The following is a 21,242-nucleotide window of genomic DNA, read 5'->3' as shown; positions in this document are numbered from 1 at the left end:
AGCAGGCTTACCATGGAGGCTTTGCTTAATTATTTTAAAAAACATAAATAGTGCAATATTCAAAGCTGATTGTAGTTTCTAATACAATCTGAACAAGCTATAAGAACAATTATTTTGTTCGCATGCAACAAACGTTTTGGCAGTGCACCAATTGCAATCGTCTTTCTCTAAGAAGCAAACACACTGTGTGTTGGCACTGAAAATTAACTTTTTATAATTCAAGTTTTAAAATGTGCACGTCTTAGATGACCTGGGTGCCTTACTTTTAACACACTCACTGTTTTGCCCCAATTTCACTGAACTGAACATGTTTAACTTTGAGACAGACGCTCATCTGTAGTATAGTAAACAATGTAGCCTACTACCAATTCACGTTTCAATGGCTTTAATAACACTGATATACCTTTTAGTGATGCAGACTAATTTAATAGTTAAGAAGCAAAGTTAAAAGAACCTAGGACGTATATGGTAGATAGATAGATAAATACCAGAGGCTATACTTACACACCAAATTTGATTAAGCTCCCCTGCCTGTTAATCTTCAGCAATATAATTAATTCATTAAAGGTTAATGGTCCTGTCGCTGCAAAACTGCATATATGAACATAGACGTGTGTGTGTGTGTGTGTGTGTGTGTGTGTGTGTGTGTGTGTGTGTGTGTGTGTGTGTGTGTGTGTGTGTGTGTGTGTGTGTGTGTGTGTGCACAGAGCACACACGCAGAGCGAAGCGGCTGCTTCTTTATGAAGAGAGAAAATGAAGAAACAGAGAGACAGGCTGAGCAAACGTCTCGGGGAAATTGGCGTTAAAATGAAACAACGGGAAACTACGCGCGCGGCGATGTCGACGCTGAGTTAAATATCACATCTAGTAATCTGTTCTTTTTATTTCGTATTTTCGGGCCGTTAAGAGGATCGGTGCGAAATGTCAGATCTGACTTCGCGCGCCTCCTGATAGATGTGAAGCGACGACGACAACGGCGGCGCGGCTGCCCGCGCGAGCCCATCGAGCTCGCGAGAGGGATATTTCCTTTCCTCTCGGATGAAAAAACAAGGCAAGGAAGGTTGGGGGGAGGGGAGGGGTAGTTTGGCCAATAACGCAGTGAGACCCATGTGGGCGGGTCTTCAGTGTCGGGTCTCCGCCAATGAAAGCTCAAATTAGGGTTCTTGCCCCCACGTGGGTTCTGAGTTCCATACAACAATGACTCGGCTTTAGACCAATCATGAACGCGCAGGGTGTTAATCTTGATGCGGATAGGCTCACTGTTTTTCACAGAGTCCCCTCACTCATCACGTTTAGCCCTTTGTTATTAACTCTTTCCTACCACACAGGAAGGAGCTGCTCTACCCATAAAACAGAAACCCGCACTGTAATAGCCAAATGTGAATTAATGAATGATTCAGAGGTGGTTTGTTTTTAGAAACGCGATACATCAGTTAATCCGGACTGTTTCAGACACATTTAAAGAAAAGCGAGGGTAATATACTGAACTGTAGTGGAGCACATGGGGCGACCAGAGCTGCGCTGCAGCTTTTTCAAGCGTGCGTGTTGCCCTGATCATAATCAAATCAGCATGCAAGAAAACCAATGGGATTAAAAGCACATGATGAATGCATGCTTGGCAGTGAGGTATAACCCACATTAACAGATTCAGGCTAAAACTGTGGGTCAAACCTGCTCCTGTTATACCATGTACAGCCTGCATTACAGGGCAGAGAAACAGACTCTGGTACAGTGACTGGGAATGATTGAAACATTGGGAAATAGTCCCCCTCCTCCTCTCTCGTTTTAATTGCACTGATGTTTTACAGTTGATAACGCTGCACGTGTTGTTGACGCCTTTCAGTTTCAGCAAAGTCCCCCCCTCCAAAAAAGGAGACATTAAAAGCAGCCATTTTAAATAGCAAGTCATTCCCTCCTACGCTATGCAGTCACACAGGCACCAACACTGACAAACCAAGCATCAATCTTCTCTCTTTTTTTACCCTCCAAAAAATATATCGGCAAGGTTCTCATGGAGGAGCCAAAGTAGAAGGCTGACACCGCCTCTCAGTGGTGGCTTTGGGAATTAGAATTGTGAGCGTGCCAGGGCGAGTGTGTGTGAGAGGACGTTTCAACATGCATGAAAAGCCAAGATAAAAAGTAGAAAAGAGTGATTAAAACGTTTGTTTTCTCATTACAGGTCTTATGGTAATAGTTGTATTACATTACTTTCGATGGAAGACGCTAAAAATGTTCATGAAATGGCACAACGTGTAAAAGCGGGGAGGATGGAGGTGTAAGAAAAAGTTGATACGGGGCAGCCTTCACATGTAAAAACCCTTTATTGCTGGCAACAGTATTGTGTTTGGCCCCCTGCATTGAAACATGATTGTCTTTTATCATTGATATTTCAGCCAGACAGTGATTACAGTTTGCCACTGAAGCTCTTGTGGGTGGTAGCATCCTCAAACTTATTTAAATGTATGACAAAGCAGTCTAACAGGGCCTCAGTGTTTTCCCTTGTTCTCTCCCTTTTCCCTTTGATTTCCAACACGGTCGTCGTAAAACCTTGTTCTCTTCTGGCACAACCCGGCCCTGAGACAGTCACGTTTAACTGAGTAACAGGTTGCCATGAAATGCATACTCCAGGTGTTAAGTACAAAATTTGGGGCCTGATATGATTTCGTACAGAAACAGATTCATGTGTCAGGGAATGGAGCAAGGAAAGTGAACAAAACCCCCTTACAGCTTGTTTTGGCATGATTTTTGCAACAACAAGGACAACCAAGTGGACTCAAAGATTGATCCAGGTGATCTCTCTTTCATTCAGTTCACAACCTCTGGAATTGAACTGAAGACGAGAGAGAGGACGGGGGGAAAATGACTTCAAGTGGAAAAAAAGGGAGGAAGAGTGACTGGAGGAAGAGTGACTGGAGGAAGAGTGTGTATTTGCGGTGTGTAGGGAGGGGGTGTCTGTAAGTGTAGGGGGGCACTGTGGGGTATGAGGCATGCCCCCCGCAGTCCCAAGTAATGGCAGAATAGAACTTAATAGGGTAGAAAAAGGCTGGAGGCTGTTAACTCAGAACGGTCATTTTGAATTCCCCATTCTCTCCCTCAGTCGCGCCCTTCCTCATCCCTTCTTCCATGCACCTTCTATGTCTTTAACGTGGTTTCCCATCCCTGTCTGCCTGTGTAATTTGCCGATTCTCCCTCCGTCTCCCTGCACCCTTAACCCGTCTCCAACTGGTCTCCTTTCAGCTGTCGCCCCTTACTTTCCTCTCTCTCTATCTTCTCCTCCTCCTCACTCCTTTTCCTCTCTTCCTAGCCCCCACCCATCCGTCCTTCCCTCTTCTTTCCCTTGCCTCATCTCTCCCTTCCCTTCTCACCTCCCTCCTCCCCCCTTCTGTGTCTCCTTGGAGGAGGTGTAATGATAGCTATTTGAGTGTCATCAGAGGACCACTGTAATGGCTTCTAAAGCACCATTCCACGGTTGCCACGGTGAACCTTGCACAGCCCTCCGTCCCAGAATAAGGGGTGGAGGGAAAAAAAGAAAAGAAAAAAAAAACATCTGGTTGGCTATCGACAGGCGTCACCGGCGGCTGCCGGCGGCAGCAGGAGTGCCGGCACAACAGCAGACGATGACACGGCCCCGGGGGGCCACGGAGCGCAAGCTAATGGGGCGTAGGATAGGACACATATGAGGAGGAAGTACAGTAATAGTGATAATAGTGATGGTAATGAAAATAATAGACTGATAACAACAACAGTATTTGACTTTGTTTTTTTTGTTTTGTTAAATGTGTGTACATCTGCTCCTCCTGCCTCCCTTTTTCTCCAACTCTCTGTGGTGTGTTTTCTATGTGTGTGTGCGTGTGTGTGTGTGTGTGTGTGTGTGTGTGTACAGTAAGTATGCATGTTCGTGTGTGTATTTGTATGTTAAATAAGAAAGGGAGACAGAATGTGTTGGTTTCCCCGATGAGGAGTTCAGGCATTGGCAAATGTGAGGATCTGATTATTTTGTTTATTTTAAAGACAATCAGTGTTGCTGCACACATGCATGATTACCAGTACGGACATCGGACATCTTGTCCAAGAAGCAGAGTGAACGTTTGTAGTGATGCAATTCATCCACATATGAACAGACAGGTGAACCAGAGTGTTTTTCAAATGTCCTGATCGATAAAGCAGCCTACCCTATTGTACAAACTAATTGTACCCTGCTCATGCCATTGAATGTCCCTTTTAACCCTTAGTTTGAATGGCACGTGTCAAGGCAATTGAATACATGTTCAAAGAAAACCTGAAACTCTGAAAATGGTTTTGCAGGCTTCATGCCGACGCCCTCCGCAGGTTGAGCAACAGAGCCTCGTGAGCTATGAGGGGAGTCAGATTTATGTAGAAACTTTACACGTACCAGTCATTCAACAGTCAGTAATATCCTCATCTTATAGCGATGACTCAGAGCTACTTGTCAGCGTTGCAATTTTAGTTTTTTAGTTGATGTATAAGAGACAGTTGGAAAAACACCTCTAATAATTACAAATACAACATTTTTTAAGACTTTAGTTTTTGAATGGAGTCTCATTAAATATCCTCATTTAGATAATAACAGTTGATATAAACACTGATGTGAAGCGTCAGCATTTTAATGAACACTTTTCTTTATCATATGGCCATTATTAAAAAGATATGACACACATACACGTGACAGCGTCAGCTTTAATCATCTGTAGGCCTTCAAAAATTCTCCCAAAAATGAAGTTTGGAATGAAAAAGTTATAATTATTTAAAATCAATTAGTAGAACCCAAATTACCCGGTGCATTACAGCAACTAGTAAAATCATTAAAGAGTATCAAAAACCACCACAGCCACAGGTTTGGCTTCATGTCTGATCCCAGTGTTGGTTTTAGGACATTTTGAAGGATTTGTAAGGTTCCTAGTTCGATATTGTGTAAAAGGGATCATCTTCATGACATTGAAACATTCGGATGGATCATTTTGAAATGTATTTTCTTTTGCAAAGCCAGCGGTCTGCTCCTGTCCTCTTATTGTATTTAGTTTTGGACGTAGTAGTTGCTACTGTGGGAATAAAACTAGCAGAAAAAAAGCAAAGTTTAGGGAAGCTGATCTCAAGCCAACATCTCAGAAATGTGGGATGACCGTCTGCTTAGTGTTCACACACTCAATTACAGCACTCATGTCCTTCAGTATTTGTGTGTGTGACACACATTGTGTGTCACATTTTGCGTAAAACGCAGCAGTTCAAGTCTGGGTCAGGAGGAGTCAATCTGTGGGTGGGTGGTGTTTACTATGAACCCTTGGACCCTACTCTAACCTTTGTGTGTGTGTGGTGATGACACGCATGTTGCTGTGGGTCATTGAGTCTATGTGTATGTTTATAGCCATTGACAAGCAGAAGGAGGGGAGTGTGTGTGTGTGTGTGTGTGTGTGTGTGTGTGTGTGTGTGTGTGCGTGTGTGTGTGTGTGTGAGGAGTCGGGAGGGGTTGTGCCGGTAGATTAGCCAGGTTGGGATGATTGGTTTGAGGATTAGATGGCTTCAGGAACAGACACGTCTGTTTGCTCTGCAAAGAAGACTTATAATAGGCTGATTGGCAAGGTTGATTACTCACACACACACGCACTTTCTGCACACACACGCAGTCATTTAAAACTCCCATATGTTGATTCGCTTATTATTGTTTCCTGTACAAAATCCACCATCTCCTTTCCCTTTGCTTGTCTCCTAAATTTGGATGTAGAGTGCGACTCCCTCGGCCTCTCAGACACATTTCCCATTAGGACTGACCCAGAGAGCTTGCAATCAGAGAAGGTGTGTAACTTAACCCCCAGCATAGGCAAGTAAGGGGAGCCGCACTCAGGCAACTACCCCAGAGGCACGGGGAGTGCTCTGGTTACCCGGTGCTGTGTGTGCATGTGTGCGTGTGTGTGCTCGCATTGTTTCTACTTACCTGTCTTTATGTGTCACAGAAAGAGGCGAAGTGCAGAGCTCAGAATAAAGTGCAGAGAAAGGCAGGATTATACACATGGCGGGTTAGAGAAAGGCAGAGAGAGAGAAGGAGAGGATGGCAGGAAAGAGCGACAGAGAGAGGCTTAAGACTACAGAGGCGAGCACCCTTTGATGCTGAGTTCAGCTGTGATGGATGGCTTATGTTCAGGGGGAAGAGTGAAGGAGTCCTTCAATGCACTACTATAAAATTAGCAGGACCGCCGAGGATGTTCTTCTTCATTGATCAAACTTTTGTCTGACAAACGAGGCACCTGGACTTCAAGGAAGGGTGAAGAAGAAGGTCAGTGTATTCGACCTGATCCAAAGATAGTCAGCAAAAGGAACCAAAGGAGGGGCAAAATCAAAACCCAAGGGAAGGCTAGTCAGGTGGGACAAGGTGATTGAGCCTTCAGGGTGAATAACAAGTCAAGCAAGAGTGAGGCTGGACGAGAGAGCACTGTTCAACAAGAGAGAGAGAGGGGGGGGGGGGGTTCAGCTGCAGAATTGGAGGCAAGCAGTCCAGAACAAATTTAGGCTACAGAGAAAGAGAGGCTGACTAAAGGGAGATCAAGCTTGACTCAAGTCTTTGCTGCCTGATTAGGGTGAGGAGAGTTGGTGGTGGAGGGGAGACCAGATCAACAGGACGTGAGAGCCAGTGAGAGGAGGAGAGGAGAGAGGAAGAATTACAAGAGGACGCTTGGCAAAAGAAGCCTCTTAAATCTGGGAGCTGGAATTAGAGCCGCAGAAACTGCAGAGGGGAAGCCACAAAACCACAGTAAGTAAATTAGGAGGCTGTAGCAGGAAAAATGTAGAATGAAGCCATGGGCGGGGGAAGGAATTTGTGGTCTATGGAGTGCTTTTTATACTGTACCTTAATGAATTGATTTCCTGTCTTCACGACGTTCTCATTTCATCATTCTCCATGACTCCATCCCCTTCCTTATTCCTCACCTCTTGTAACAACTCTTTACACCGCCCTTTTTTAAATGCATAACGCTCACTTCTGCATCCCATGTCAGGTCTTTTGGCCTATCCTGTTTCTCCTTTCCCACTCTTTCCCCCATCCCTAACTTGTCTCACCCCTTGTTCTCCTTTTTCCTGAATCCACAGGTGAAGATGCCTGCTAATGGGAACCGTCCCTTGAAGTTGCAGTTTGGTCTAATCAACCATGAGGGTCGCTACCTCACTGCTGAGGCCTTTGGCTTCAAGGTACAAACATGTCATCCAATAGAAGAGGTTTAACATGATTGTCGGTGTCTGTGCAAGTCTTTTTTTTGTGTTTAGGCATGAACTTCTTATACAGAGAACATAAGACTAAGGATGAAAGGCCTTCATGCTCCTATGTTGGATCATTTGCTTCTCTCTCAGGTGAACGCGTCAGCACCGAGCCTGAAGAAGAAGCAGATATGGACTCTAGAGCAGGACTCTCGGGACACCCAGGTGGTCTACTTACGTAGCCACTTGGGACGCTACCTGGCCTCTGACAAGGACGGCAAAGTCACCTGTGAGGCTGACGGACAAAATTCTGACTGTCGCTTTCTCATCGTGGCTCAATCAGATGGTCGTTGGGCCCTGCAGTCGGAGCAGCACCTCCGCTTCTTTGGTGGCTCCCGGGACTACCTGTCCTGCTTTGCCCAGGTAATCACAGATGCCGAGCTGTGGGCCGTGCACCTGGCTCTGCATCCGCAGGCCAACCTGCTGTCTGTGGCCCGCAAGCGTTATGCCCGCCTCTCCGCGGAGGACGGGGAAATCGCCGTGGATATGAACATTCCCTGGGGCGTGGCAGCGCTCCTGACACTTGTCTACCTGGATGGGAAGTACTGCCTTAAGACCTGCGACAGCCGCTTCCTCAGCAATGATGGGAAGCTCTTGATGCAGAGCGGCAGGGCCACGGCATACACGCTGGAGCTGAAGTGCGGGAAGCTGGCCTTTAAAGACAGTGAGGGGAAGTATTTGTCTCCCATGGGGCCGACTGGCACCCTGAGGTCTGGACGGTGCTCCAAGCCGGGCAAAGACGAACTGTTTGACCTCGAGGAGAGCCACCCACAGGTGGTTCTGATGGCCGCCAACGGGCGATATGTCTCCACAAGACAAGGTAAGGAAAACACACACACACGCATCAGCAGGAGATTTTTGCCTCGAGGCCTTGCATGCATTGACAAGCCGCAACTCTTGCAGCTTCCTAGGTTTCCTAAATCCTTTCACAGGATCCCAAATGTCTGATTAAATGGCCAAAGGCTGACCTGATGTGCCCCTGGGGTTGGTCACATGAGCCTTTAGCTGACACACAGTGACCTGCTCACATACATAACGAAGCAGAGTTGCAACAAATACTACAGCTACTTCAGTTACTCCTACTAACCTGTACACAATGCATACTGTGCACTGATACGCCCCCAGGAAACTGAGCCTACAATTCACAGGACGTAACTTCATGGTTAATCTGCGTGGTTAAGGAAATAGGCCACTCTCTAATGATTGACAACTGATAAGGGATTCATGGTAATTATGGGTAGTGTAGTCTGCACATCAACATGCATCGACATCACATTGGACAGTGGCGTCTTTCCAGGAAAACAAAATAGATGAGGCTGATATGGGAGACTATCAGCCTCATCTGGGAGACCTGAGACAAATACGTCACTCGTTTTAGGGCTGCAATTGATTTCGGTTAGCCCACAGTCGGTATTGAGTCTTACACGCGTGACAGATTTAATGTGCAACTATATTGGGAATGAATACGGAAATAGATTTCACAACAACAGCTTGCAACGAGTTTTTTCAGAGAAGGTGTCGTATTCCTAAAACGGTGAATACTCGTTGCAGCAATTATAACAGAAAAAGTTTTGCCAAATAATCCGTAATGAATGGTAATCTTTTCGAAAACCCCCTTTCCTTCCGTCTCAAATGTACCTCCTGGCTTTGTTGCGTAATGGTGTTAACGCTCTACGCTTTTCCCTTTTGGGCTTACAACAGCTGCTTGTAACCTATATGCTGTACAGTGCTGGTCTGTTGATACTGTATTATGTATTTACTCTTCAGTCTTGTGACAGGGCTGTTGGAGTGCGTTATTTGATCAGCATGCAGGCCCAACACCACACTACTATACTGATGGATTACACCGGCTCCACATTGGCTTCAAAGTTGATGGGGGTTTTTTCCCCACAAAAACAAGGTTTGAATTTCTTTGATCAGCGCAAATACTAGAAAAAGTGTAATTGTGACAATCGGGTTTCATCTAACAGGAGCTGCACTCGACGGACTTGGACAAGTGTTCAGTTGCTGATATTCTAAATGGGTTGCTGGTCTGATTTGAAGCTGGATTTGGGGTGGATTAGCATACACCAACCGTGCTTGTCAGCATACTCGGTCATGACACCCATCCACTGGCTGCAGATTCTTGTCTGCAGGGTCGAATTACTTCAGTCTTGGGTGCAGTAACTGAATCTCTCCCCGCTCATTGTTCCTGGGTAGCAGTGGGAGCTTCGGGCAGAAACCAAAACGACTGGGAGCACTGTAAACTGATTGGCTGAAGGGAAGGAAAAGATGTGGTGCAGTATAACACACACACATTCAGTATCTAGAGCAGCTTCATGTACGAACGTATGCACGGACAGAAATACTTGCAGCATGCTCACATTTTTCTGTTTCTGTCTATCTCTTCCTTTCTCACTCTCTCTTCCTACACTTGTTCTGCACAAACAAAAGCTTTATCTTCCTCGCACACTCACCCCCGCACACAACCGTACCATCCTGCTGCGGCGAGTGGTGAGTTGAGGTGTGTTGAATTATTGATGAAGTTGGCCCCTGTTCCTGGAAGGGGGGGGGGGGGGGGTCTGCTTTCAGAAACCCAAGCTGCCTCTCACCTGGGGCCAAAGCTTCTGCCCCTGTGAGTCCCACTCTAACCCTCTAATCTAACCCGGTTACCCCCAGCACGTCAGTCAGTGCTGATGTGCTGCGGAAAATCTCGGAAACAAACAATTAAAGACAAAAGACCGACAGTGCATTCGGTGAAATGTTACATTGTTAAGTTGGACTAAAAGAGGGAGAGAGCACAAATTTGGAAGATCCTTCCATGCTTGTTCCTTCAACTTCTTCAGTACTCGGGTACAAATACCTTGTTACCTTCTACCATGATGATTAAGGAGATGCAGAGAAAATGGAAAGCAGAGAATCGAGGATACAACTCTCAAAGGATTTGAGGACAATAGGAGAATGTGTGGAGACAGGTGGGCTCTTTATCCTACCTTATGTCACCTGTGACTTCACACATATATTAGCGCCATTGTTTCTGCTCCATTTAGCGCAGAGGAGTCACATTGGCGATCTATTTTAAAGCGAGTACGAAAGCAGTAAATTGGTTAGTAATAAAAGAGGGTCACCTGTTATGAGGTACAGCTGAATTCAGATAGAAAATTGTGAAAGGAAAGCAATGGAATGCAGAAAATTCAGTCTGCCCTGAGTTGTTCTTTATCTTTATTGCCTGCAGTGTGTGTGTGTGTGTGTGTGTGTGTGTGTGTGTGTGTGTGTGGGTGTGTTTTAGTGGCATGTAGATCTGCCATCATGTCTCTCATTATCTCCATGTGGTTCGCTGTATGCTGAAAGTAAAAACGAGATGATAGTCCAATGAGACACACTTTTCATAAACACACATGCACATAAATACAAACATGCACACGTGATGCACACACGCATTCAGGGAGAAAAAAAACGAGTGGACGGAAAAACAACAACAGAAAATGCAGTTGCGCAGGATGAAGGATTGGGAGAATGGCGAAAATAAGGGACAGGGGGATACTGGCAGCAGCTTACCATTAATAATAGATGTCAGAGCCAGCTACCGCTAATGGATTAGTGAGGCCTGCTCCACTTGCAGCCTGCAGGTAGGACAACGCCAGAAAGTGGAGCTGGGTCTGGGGTCTGTTCCAAAATGTGGCACTGCTGATGTGTGCTTTTGTGAGTGTGTTTCTGTAGATGCACCATGCAAGCGTACTGATTAGGAGCGCACCGTGCATAGTTTATCGGTGGTCGTGGCTGTGATGACAACACCTTATTTCGTATGCTTGACCAACTGCTGTGTCAAAGGTGGTCATCAACGCCGCAATTGATATCCTCAGATTGCTGGCTTGGATTTCAGCGTATCTAATCTCTTTTTTCCCCCCATTCTCTGTGTCTTTCTCTTCCTCCGTCCGTCTTCTCTCCTTCCTCTGTCCCCTCTCCTCTCATCTATCAGATAGTGTCTGCGAGGTCCCAGCTGAGCCCTGTCAGAGGATCATTTTTGGGTTGAGTTAGTGTGAAATGGACACATGGAATAGGTAGTCAAAGCATGACATTGAGTCGGGATGAGAGAGAATGAAAGTGATGGGCCCCCAGGCATAGGTGCGGAGTAGAGGGGCAGAAATGTATGCTTCAAATGCACTGAAGATCAGTGATAATTCACCAGTTGTAGGACCTCATGATACCTAGTTTATCGGGTGTGAATAAGATGTGATTAAAGCGTCCCGGTAGCTCAGTAACCGTGACATCTTTGTCGCAATGTCATCCCCTTTCTCCATCCTCCAGTCTGTAGCTATCAAATTAAAGCAAAACGCACTCAAAAGAATCTTAACACGAATGGGATTCACACTGTCATGAACCACAGGCTAAGGCTGAACAACGGGTATAAAATTGTTTTGTTTTTTCAATTAAAAAACTGCTACAACCAGGCTTTTCAAACTGGTACGGTCGTGTGCATCTATGTTGTATTATGCAGATGTATTTTGTATGCCTGTATCCCTGAGTAGCCTTAAACCCCTTGATGCAGCGCATCACAGTGAGCTCAGGTTTATCACTCACATCTGTTGTGCCTCGAGAAAGGGAAGGAGGTGCCATGACTTCCAAAAGCCGCTCAGTTGGTTCAGTGACGATGCTGATTCAGTGTATGAAGTATGGTCAGTTTTGTGTTTAAGATTTGGCGAGCACGTAAGCGTGCTTACGTTAGGGTTAAATCAAAGCACTGCTGTGCCGAAATAGAGTCTCGCTGAACCTCTAGCACGGCCTGTCTCGTCTCTGTCAGAGTGTTTTCATATGACGTCAGCTTTTTACTTCTGGTGATTGTACTCGCGCTTCAACAATCATAATGGTTCGTTTCATTTGTGAAGATTATCTTGCTGGACAAGCTGTGTAAGTATCATGAACTTGTATTTGCCACAGAGTTTGTTTTCTGCAATAATCCAAAATCTAATGGAAAAATCCCATTGGCAGTTTTTTATGGAGGGAACCAGTGCGATGTTCACAAAAATACATCATCCCAGCAGCACTCTATGAGGTACGATTGATTTATACCATGCCCAAGTGCGATTTCTCTGTTGTCAAATAAAATGTGGTTCTTAGTGGTTAAATAACAGTCCCCTCTATACATGCTTTGTATAGAGGACTTTGGGTCCTTTAAGATGTAAAAACAACATAGCCAGTTACTGCTGTTACATTTTTTGGCATGTTTTCCATATGCTTGATCCTTCATTGCCCCGTTAGCTTGGGGGTTGCGAGGGGTTGGTAATTATCTGTGCATCCCGCTAAGTGTGGACCATAAAATCCTCTGGTATTTTCCAGTTTTTCCTTTATTCTTTCATTGAAGGGATTGAGGGATTGGACCGGTAGCACTTGAAAGCTGATTACATCAGAGCCCTGCTGTGAAGGGGGCAGATAGGCAGGGCCGGAGGTGGGGTGATGGTGGGAGGTGGTGGGAGGTATAGGGGGTCAGGGGTAAGGAGGGGGAGAGATGGGGGAAGGGAGGAAGGTAGAGAAGGGGGACCAGAGAGGGGAGTAGAGAGAGAAGAGGGGAAGGGGGGCTGATAAGCACACATGAGTGCAGTGCTGTTAAAGGATTAGGGAAATGCATCTAATTTAATCTAATTTGGGATTTGGCTCTCTGCAATCTGTCTCTTGGTGCTGACCCTAGCAATTGTTTTTCCTCTGCCGACATTTATCATAATGTTGACAGTTGAAATATAACAGTGGCCTGTTTTAATGCCACAAAGGACTTCTGAAATAGAGGGGTGGTTGATAGTAAAGCTGCCTTCTGACGTTGGAAACGAAACCACCAAAGCAGAAAGGGAGTGATGTCACTGTGTTGTGTTTGTCATGGTTTGACACCAATACTCTCCGATGTGTGAGCAATGGAAATGCCATACTAATTGGTTTTTGAGTGCTTTCTATAAAGTGTTTGGCAGTCAACGGTGTGGTTTATGTTGGTTTGTGAAGTAGTCGATGTCATTCATGCAGGGTGAGAGTGTTATCTCTGTTATCTCTGTATCGCACATTTTATTATAAGAAGCATGCATTCTACACATTTAGTGTGCGATCGCTTGTCTCTGGAAGATTTTCCTGCAAGGGCACAATTAGTGCATTTATTTTATTTACATATATATATATTCTGTCTGTTAATGCATCCGGAACATCAATCAGTGAAAATGTGTTTACCCTCAGGAAAGTGTGTCCTTGGCTCAACAGAGCAAGGGTGCAGTGGAAGACATAATCGCTTAAAAATAACCCAACATCCCGGGATCAAATGTCATGACCAACTCTTTCATGCTGGGCCAAACGAAACAGAACAATACAACCTGATGAGCAAGCTGCTATGACACTGTTTTCCGAAATTACATTGTTGGTTTTCGACTTGCACTTGGAATCCAAAAAGGAAAAAAAACAGGTCTGTAGAGAAATTTATTTTATGAACAAATTAGACCCACTCAGTACAATCACATGTATTCATGTGAACACGTATATTGATGCTTCCTTACGTTTCAGCAGCAATTGCATCCTGACTGTATATACACAACATACAAATGACTGAAATGGAAAGTGACCATCAATAACGCATTGTGAACAGCGGCGAATGGATGGATTTCTCCAGACACTAAATAGCCCTCGAGCTTCACTGTTGAAGTATTAATGACATCGCATGCTTGCTACGCCCTCCCAGGAGTAAGCCTTGCAGCCAATCAGGAAGATGAGACGGACATGGAGACGTTTCAGATGGAGATCGACAAGGAAACCAGGAAGTGTACGCTGCGCACGAGCCAAGGGAACTACTGGGATCTGGTGGCCCACGGAGGCATCCAGATTACTGCCACTGAAGTGTGAGTGATTGCTCTCACGTACCTTGTGCAGAGTAAAAGTGGATGCATGATCAATTGTATGTGTCAGTTCTATATTTTATATTATATATATACAGATATGGGCCTATAAAAGGAACTGTTCAAAGATTACCTCACTATCAAAACATAACAGTTCGGAGATACATACAAGTTATAAATGTAAATGAATGCTTTATACAATTTTTAAAGGGGATTTCATGACACAACTGCAGATATCTATTTGAGGAATAATGCTACATTGTCTCCGACCCGTTCTCAAAGAACACAAAAAAGTGTCATTGAAAATGCAAGTCAGCCATAAAAATGTAATCTATTGAATATCGAAGTTATTGATGACTAACGCTGAAAGAATGTAAATAATAGGCATAGTTGCTTGCATGAATATAGGGATATGTCACTGGTTTGAGTACATGATCTCACCCCCTAAACCTATCTTGGTAAATTAGATTTTTGTAAAAACTTAGTTGACCTGCTTTACCTTGTATGTACGTGCAATCACATTATTTCCAAAAGCTCTTAGAAGTAAGGAAAGACTCATGTTCTGCCCTGTGATGCCCACCTGCAGGTCAGCAAACACCATGTTTTCAGTGGAGTGGCTTGGCCACAGGGTGGCACTGAAGGCTAACAATGGAAAATACATCTGCACCAAGAAGAACGGCCAGCTGCTGGCTGTCAGTGACTCCATAGGTAAAAAGAAAATGTTCGGTTTTGTTCTCCTCTATCCACCTCTTCACCAATGTGCCTCCTCACTCTGACTTCCCTTGTGGTCCCCTCTGATGTGCCTTCATCATTTGCCCGTCACCTTCTGTCAGGCGAGGACGAGCAGCTCACTTTGAAGCTGATCAACCGACCCATGCTGATCCTGAGAGGAGAGAACGGATTCATCTGCCACCACAAGAACTCCAACTTACTGGACGGCAGCAGATCGGTCTACGACATTTTCACCCTGCAATTCAGCAATGGGGCGTACCACATTAAAGGTCAGGATGTACCCACTCAAACAAGATTGATTTAATCTCTGCCTCTTCTTCTTTCTTTTTTTTGTTGCTCCCTTCGCTCAAACATATCTGTGTTTCAGCGACGAAAAACATCAAGTTCAGTTCACTGACACTGCTGCTCTGCTCTTTGTGTGTTCACACTTGCAGGCGTGGACGGTCGGTTCTGGTACGTGAACAGCGCCGGACTGGTGTGCTCAGACGGCGAGGCCCCGGAGGACTTCGCCCTGGAGCTCCTGGAGCAGGGTCGCCTCGCCATCCGTGACAAGAACGGCAGATACCTGCGTGGAGACCAGGGAGGCACGCTGAAGGGAGACGGACTCAGCCTGAGCAGCTCAGCCCTGTGGGAGTATTAACACAAACCAATATCAGTCCCCAACACCAATCAATGCTTCATCTAGAGAAAGACGGTTACTCATCAGAGACGAGTTCCAGCCTGTCCTGGTTTTATCCCGCTTTTTTTTTCACCTTCTTGTTACAAAGGGGTCACAACAAAGACCTCTCGACAGATAATTGCCTCACACGACAGGAGAAAGTGCAACACGAACTGACCATACTCAGCCAAGATGAGTCTTGCGTGAACAGCAGAAAGTTAGCGTGAATGAACATTCGAGTTTTTGTTTTGTTCCTCGCGATTGTTTTTTCAATGAGCTCCTTTCAACAATGACGTGTAGATTTCTCAATGTTCTTGAACCCCTGCAGATGCAAACCCCATCTTTTCTGGGCATCATCTTTCTCCTCTTCTTCATCTTCCAAACTTTTCCCTACCGGCTTGACAGCTGCTACATTGTTGACCGCAAGCACATGAATCAGGGGGCCACGTGAGACAGACATGGTCACCATTACTAGTAAGGCAGTCATTAGCATGGCACCGCTGTCTGAGGATGTTGATTAGGAGAGAAGGATGATTGGGTTTCCAGAAGCTAGACTGTAACCAAGACTCGTGTACATGGCGGCATCACGAATAGGAAGCAACTGGCAGGGGTTGGATTTTGCATTTGTCTCTGTTTTTGTTTTTCTACATTTCTTCTGTGAACATAAAGATTAAAAATACACTTGCATGACTGCTTATGTTTTGTTTTAGTAATGTCAAGGACCCACGTGGGCAAATCAAATGTCTGTATGACGACTTGTTTCCTCCTCATGGTCTGTTGGTAAAAAGCCAGTGTGAACATGAACCGGACCAGAACTACATTACAACTCACAGTTGGGTTCGGTACGATACAGTGGAGCCACGTTTCGGTACGTTTCGGTACAGTAGAAAACTATAAATGCCAGAGAAATGTACTTGATTTTAAAATATATTTATTCATTACAACTAACATCATAAAGTTATTCTTTGACTTTGAACAATGATGGAACTATACCTGAGTGACTCATCTTCTGGGGAGTCTTCTTAGCAACACATAAGCATAGAAAACAAAAACTGCTCCTTAATGTTATGTAGTATTGTTCCTTACATCTTGCAAAAGAAATTTTTAATCTCAATGGGACTACCTGGTTAAATAAAGGTTTAAAAAAAAAAAAAAAAAAAAAAAAGTTTTTTTTTTCAAAGGTATTCGGTTCGTCATGCGTACCGAACCGTGAGCCTCGTACCGAACGGTTCAATACGAATAAGTCTCTTTGTAGTCATTTTGTGTCTCTTTGTTGTTGCTTTGTGTCATTTTGTGTCTCTTTGTTGTTGCTTTGTGTCTCTTTGTTGTTGCTTTGTGTCTATTTGTGGTTGTTTTTCCCCTTTTTATAGTCATAGTGAATCTTGTTGTTTTTGTGGACTAACAGCACACAGGTGGAAGACTTAATGAGATGCTTTCCTCAATGTACAAATACTACATTGCAGATTAAGAAATCACCGATCCCTCCTGTCTTGTCTAGTCCAGAATCAAGACTTGATGTACACTTGGACAATCTCTTAGGATGATTACAAGCTTTCTTCAAATTCATTTACTTACTTTCTTTGTTCTTTTTGGCCATCAGCAATGCATCGTCAAACCTCTGCAATCTACCACACCTCTGGAAATGTGTGCAATTGTTCAAGAACTGTTATACAAGACATCATGTGTCAATGTTACACCTACATGTCTGACACTTTTTGATATTGTGAAACGGCAACCTTCATCCAGCTGCAAGACAGAGTTTACCCATTTAGACATATTTTTATTCCACCTGAGCTCCACAGACACCTTGAGTTGAATGTAACGGTTTGTACAGTGCGGTTGAATACTTAGGTGATGTACAACAGCAAAATAATGAATCATAAATGCTTGTCTGTGTAAAATATACATTTACTGTGATGTAAAAGCACATTTATGGACATTATTAGTTGTGCGTCAGCTGCGAAGACAGGTTACGTAACATTGGAGAAGGCAGAGGGCAGCTGCGTGGGCTCAACGTGTTAAATTATAAGGAGAGGGTTTTCTCTGAGTTCTTGGTAAGCGCTGAGAAGCGATTGGCTCATCTGCCCCGTGGACACGCCCACGCCGAAACCCCCTGAGATTCGACTTTGCCGGATCTGCTGCAGCAGGCGCTGATTAGCAAAGAAACACCGCAAAGATAATTGAATGTTAACATCAATCTTAGTCGACGCAAAATAGACAAACTGAAGTAGGTATAGGTCTCACCTTGGCCCGCTGCAGAGCCTGTCGTAAACCCAAACTCTGGATGCTCTTTGTAGAAGCAGCCCTCTCGGGGGCCGTCTGCAACAGAGCCTGTGTGAAGAAACGGAGCGCGACAACGTATCTGATCTGGCATCAGTCTGGAATAGTCAGCGGTAGTTGTGCTGTCTGGTTGCAGCTACAGTCTAATCATTGTGATTGTGTAAGGGAATGATTTAGGTTTCTCTCTGATACAATCCAAGTGCCACAACATGTTTGATGCATCGCTGATTCGTCTTTCTATGATGCCGTGGTGTGAACTTGTGAAAGACTGGCAATGCAGCAGTTTTCAGCAACCAGTTATATCCTCCTCAAAAGAAAAAAAAAAAGTTTCTCTAAAAACGTGTGTTTGTACCTGAATCCGGCGCAGCACAGCATGATGCAGTCCACACACTGCTGCTATCGATGAGCTCTCAACCTGAACCTCCACTGCGGCCAGGGACTCCTCCTCCCCTACGTCTACCTGGAGAACAAAGGAGCAACACTTTCATTGAAGGTATAAAAGAGAAAAAGAAACCTTTATCAACATTCCATCATTCCTTACCTCTTTTGCAGTCAGTTTGACTGTGTGTCCGTTTGGACCTTGCGCGTGGACCACTGAGCCGCTGAGCGCCATCTTGTCTCCATGGCGTGCCGCTGCGACGCCTCCAGGAGCCTCGGACAACAGCCACTCCAGCAGAGAGAGGCCCACATTTTGAGGAGCCACCTTTGAGCGCCTCTGAGCGTCCAAATCTGAGCCTTTTAACACTAACGTGTCCCTCAGTAACTCCGACGACACCCGAACGCTTGCAGCATGCTGCTCTCGCTCAGTCTCTCCTCCTCCCTCCCCTCTTCCACCGCGGCCAACCCGGCGTGATCTCAAAAAAGCTTGGATGGGGTCTGTCGTGTCGCTGGGTCGAGATGCGGCCTTTCTGTGGGTGGCGATGGGACCGGTCACCTGCAGGGCGTGCAGCCAATCCACTGTCAGCGTGTTCAACGGCAAACTGACGCAACTGTCCTGCAGACCAGGGAGGTTTGCGGCCTCCTCGCCCAGGAGGCCGGTGAGTGAGAAGATGAGCGAGCAGCTGACTGTCATGGGGAAGGATGCTTCATCTGCAGCTGCTAGGGGCAGCGACACCTCCAACGTCTCACCTGGATGGAGATTGTGGAACGGGAAGGAGAAATTTGTGGAGGAGCTTTCCCCTCCTGCTCCGGGAGGACAGGACAGAGGAAACACGGCGATGCTCAGCGTCCAGCCTCCTTCCAAAACATAAGGACTTGAATTATCCAGGACACATGTCAGGCTCAGTGAGTCTGACTGAAGTAATCTGCTCCAACCGGCCATGGCGTGACAGCTGATTGGCTTCTCCTGGATGGAAAGAGGCTCTTCGGTATCTGTGCTGGCAATCAGCAGGAAGCTGATGTTCAGCACCTGATTCAGGTGCCGCAGAATTTGGTTTTTGGATTTGATGGCAGTTTTCAGCACGGATGCTCTAAAGGAAAGCAAGGAAGAATCACATGTACATCAACAGAAACATAATATTAACTCCATCAAATGTGTACTGTGTTGGGTATACCTTTCACAGACGTCCCCGATAGCGGACAGGAGGTCCCTGACGCTGCGGCCCCCCTTTGTGGAAGGCACCGGGGGCAATCTTGCATCCTCTCTTTCCACAGGTAAGGTCATCCTCTGGAGCTGCCCTCTAACAGACAGTCCCAGCAGCTGAACTTCCCCTTGGATGTAAAAGCAATACATTATATACAGTAGCGGTGTTTACTGAAAGCAGTAGCTGCCAGAGGGAATTTGCCTTAAGGTTGGCATTTGTAAAGTCAACACCTCCGTGCTAGGCCTGCTTACCTGCAGTGTTGCATGTAGGCTCAGCCAAGGCGACGACTCTGCACACATTCAAACTCGTGGGGCTTTGGAGGGCAGCGTCTGTCATACTGGATGTCCCTATCATCTGTTGGCTTTCTCCCTCAGATGATACCTCTGCTAGATCCAGTACCAGCAGGTCTGACCCGGTGCTGTAGTAAAGACGCTTTTTATCCACACAGCCACACATCACAGGCCCCGGTACACACCCCTCAATAAAAGCCGTCCTGCTGCCCCCTCCCTCCGACCCTCCCTTGTCTGATTTTAACAACACCACTCTCCCTTCTTCGCCCACTGCCACCAAACACTGTGCGTGCCCTGGACCAGGTTCCATGACACCAGATGCTCCAACAAATACGACTGGCTGCTCGAGGCTGTGGAGGACTCTGAGCCGCGATCCTGGGGGACGCAGAGGAAGAAAACACAGGCGCCCGTCTGGCAGGCCACATAGGATGACTGGTGACTTGGCGAGGGCGGCGTCGATCCCAAACAGAAGTTTGAAGAGGACCGGCTCGAGGCATACGTGGCCGCCACTTGCAGTTGAAGAAGTGGAGGGGGAAGATGGCGGCGTTGCAACACTAGAATGGACACAAGTCAGCAGAGGCCTCCTTCTCGTTGCCGTCTTTCCCTCCGCCTCATTGTGTACATCTCCTGAGACCAGTGGTAGGCTGAATGAACTGAGCATCTCATAGTTTGAGGATCTGTACGAAGTCAAAACCCAGGACGCGTCTCTCTGAGAGAGAGTCAGGAGGACAGAGCCGACGAGGAGCAGCGATAACACTCCTTCTTCTGCAACAGCAAGAAACTCAGTGGACATTTTCAGTTCGGCTGGACTGGAGGACGCGTCAGCTGGGGAGCTTTGAGCTCTGCGGAGGTGAAAGGTCACATAAGGAAGGGGCATTGACGAGATTAAACATAACCAATTTTATAGTACAAATGGGCAATTATTCATGTACTTGGACTACATGTGCACCAGAGGAAGACATTTTCCGACCACCTACATGAGGGATCATACCTGGATGGCAGAGATTGTAAGCTGACACAATAAACTCCGCTTCTACAGGCAACATAGAGGAACTGCTTGTCATGACTCTCAACTAGGTCCGTCACAGGAGCAGGACACTCGATGACAGCCTGCAACAACACACAATCACAGAAAATGTAGACCGCAATGTTACCTAGCTTTGCAGTTTACTTGTGATGCCTGATCAGTGTGCAGTGTGAGGCGTATTACCGTGAGTTTTCTGTCCTGCGAACTGAAGACATAGACCTCGTCGTTGCCAGGGCAGAGGAACACATCTGTACCAAAACCAAACGTGAGCCTCGGTGTGCATGGTGTTCCTGAAAAGCCAAACTCTGCCCAAGTCTCAACAGAACACCGTCCTTCCATAGCCAAAACACCAAAGAAGAAGAAGAAGAATAAGACAACGGACTAGTCTGCATATGTGACGTTAAGCACACTGTTATCTTAGTGAGAGACAGTAAGACACGGAACATGTGTGGCAAAACAGGAAGCGCTGCTCCTGGACCGATTGTTGACAGAGGATGGGACGAAGGGACGCCCTCACAAAATTCCGCGCGTCGCGGTTTAACGTTAGACCAATAACAGCCAAAACTA

The 21,242-nt window shown here is 45.9% G+C and overlaps 2 protein-coding genes across 2 annotated transcripts; one reads left to right on the top strand and one right to left on the bottom strand.

Moving 5' to 3' along the window:
• Window positions 1-7,104: 7,104 nt before the first annotated feature.
• fscn2b (fascin actin-bundling protein 2b, retinal) lies at window positions 7,105-15,667 on the top strand (the record flags this gene model as incomplete). The annotated part of the gene is made up of 6 exons (XM_079293999.1): window positions 7,105-7,197; window positions 7,357-8,083; window positions 13,952-14,108; window positions 14,692-14,813; window positions 14,939-15,106; window positions 15,272-15,667. 6 exons carry the CDS (start codon window positions 7,105-7,107, stop codon window positions 15,475-15,477), a joined length of 1,473 nt encoding a protein of 490 aa, XP_079150125.1. The 3' UTR covers window positions 15,478-15,667.
• Window positions 15,668-16,838: 1,171 nt separating this feature from the next.
• On the bottom strand, window positions 16,839-21,014 carry faap100 (FA core complex associated protein 100; the record flags this gene model as incomplete). Its single annotated transcript, XM_079293491.1, has 8 exons — window positions 16,839-17,645; window positions 17,740-17,826; window positions 18,128-18,235; window positions 18,317-19,244; window positions 19,329-19,485; window positions 19,610-20,490; window positions 20,640-20,758; window positions 20,859-21,014. 8 exons carry the CDS (start codon window positions 21,012-21,014, stop codon window positions 17,514-17,516), a joined length of 2,568 nt encoding a protein of 855 aa, XP_079149617.1. The 3' UTR covers window positions 16,839-17,513.
• Between the last annotated feature and the right edge of the window lie 228 nt (window positions 21,015-21,242).

The sequence above is a fragment of the Melanostigma gelatinosum genome, assembly GCF_949748355.1.
Source record: "Melanostigma gelatinosum genome assembly, chromosome: 21".
In the NCBI taxonomy this organism is placed as follows: domain Eukaryota; kingdom Metazoa; phylum Chordata; class Actinopteri; order Perciformes; family Zoarcidae; genus Melanostigma; species Melanostigma gelatinosum.
Note: the sequence above shows the minus strand (reverse complement) of the source record. Positions and strands in the feature narration are given on the sequence as shown.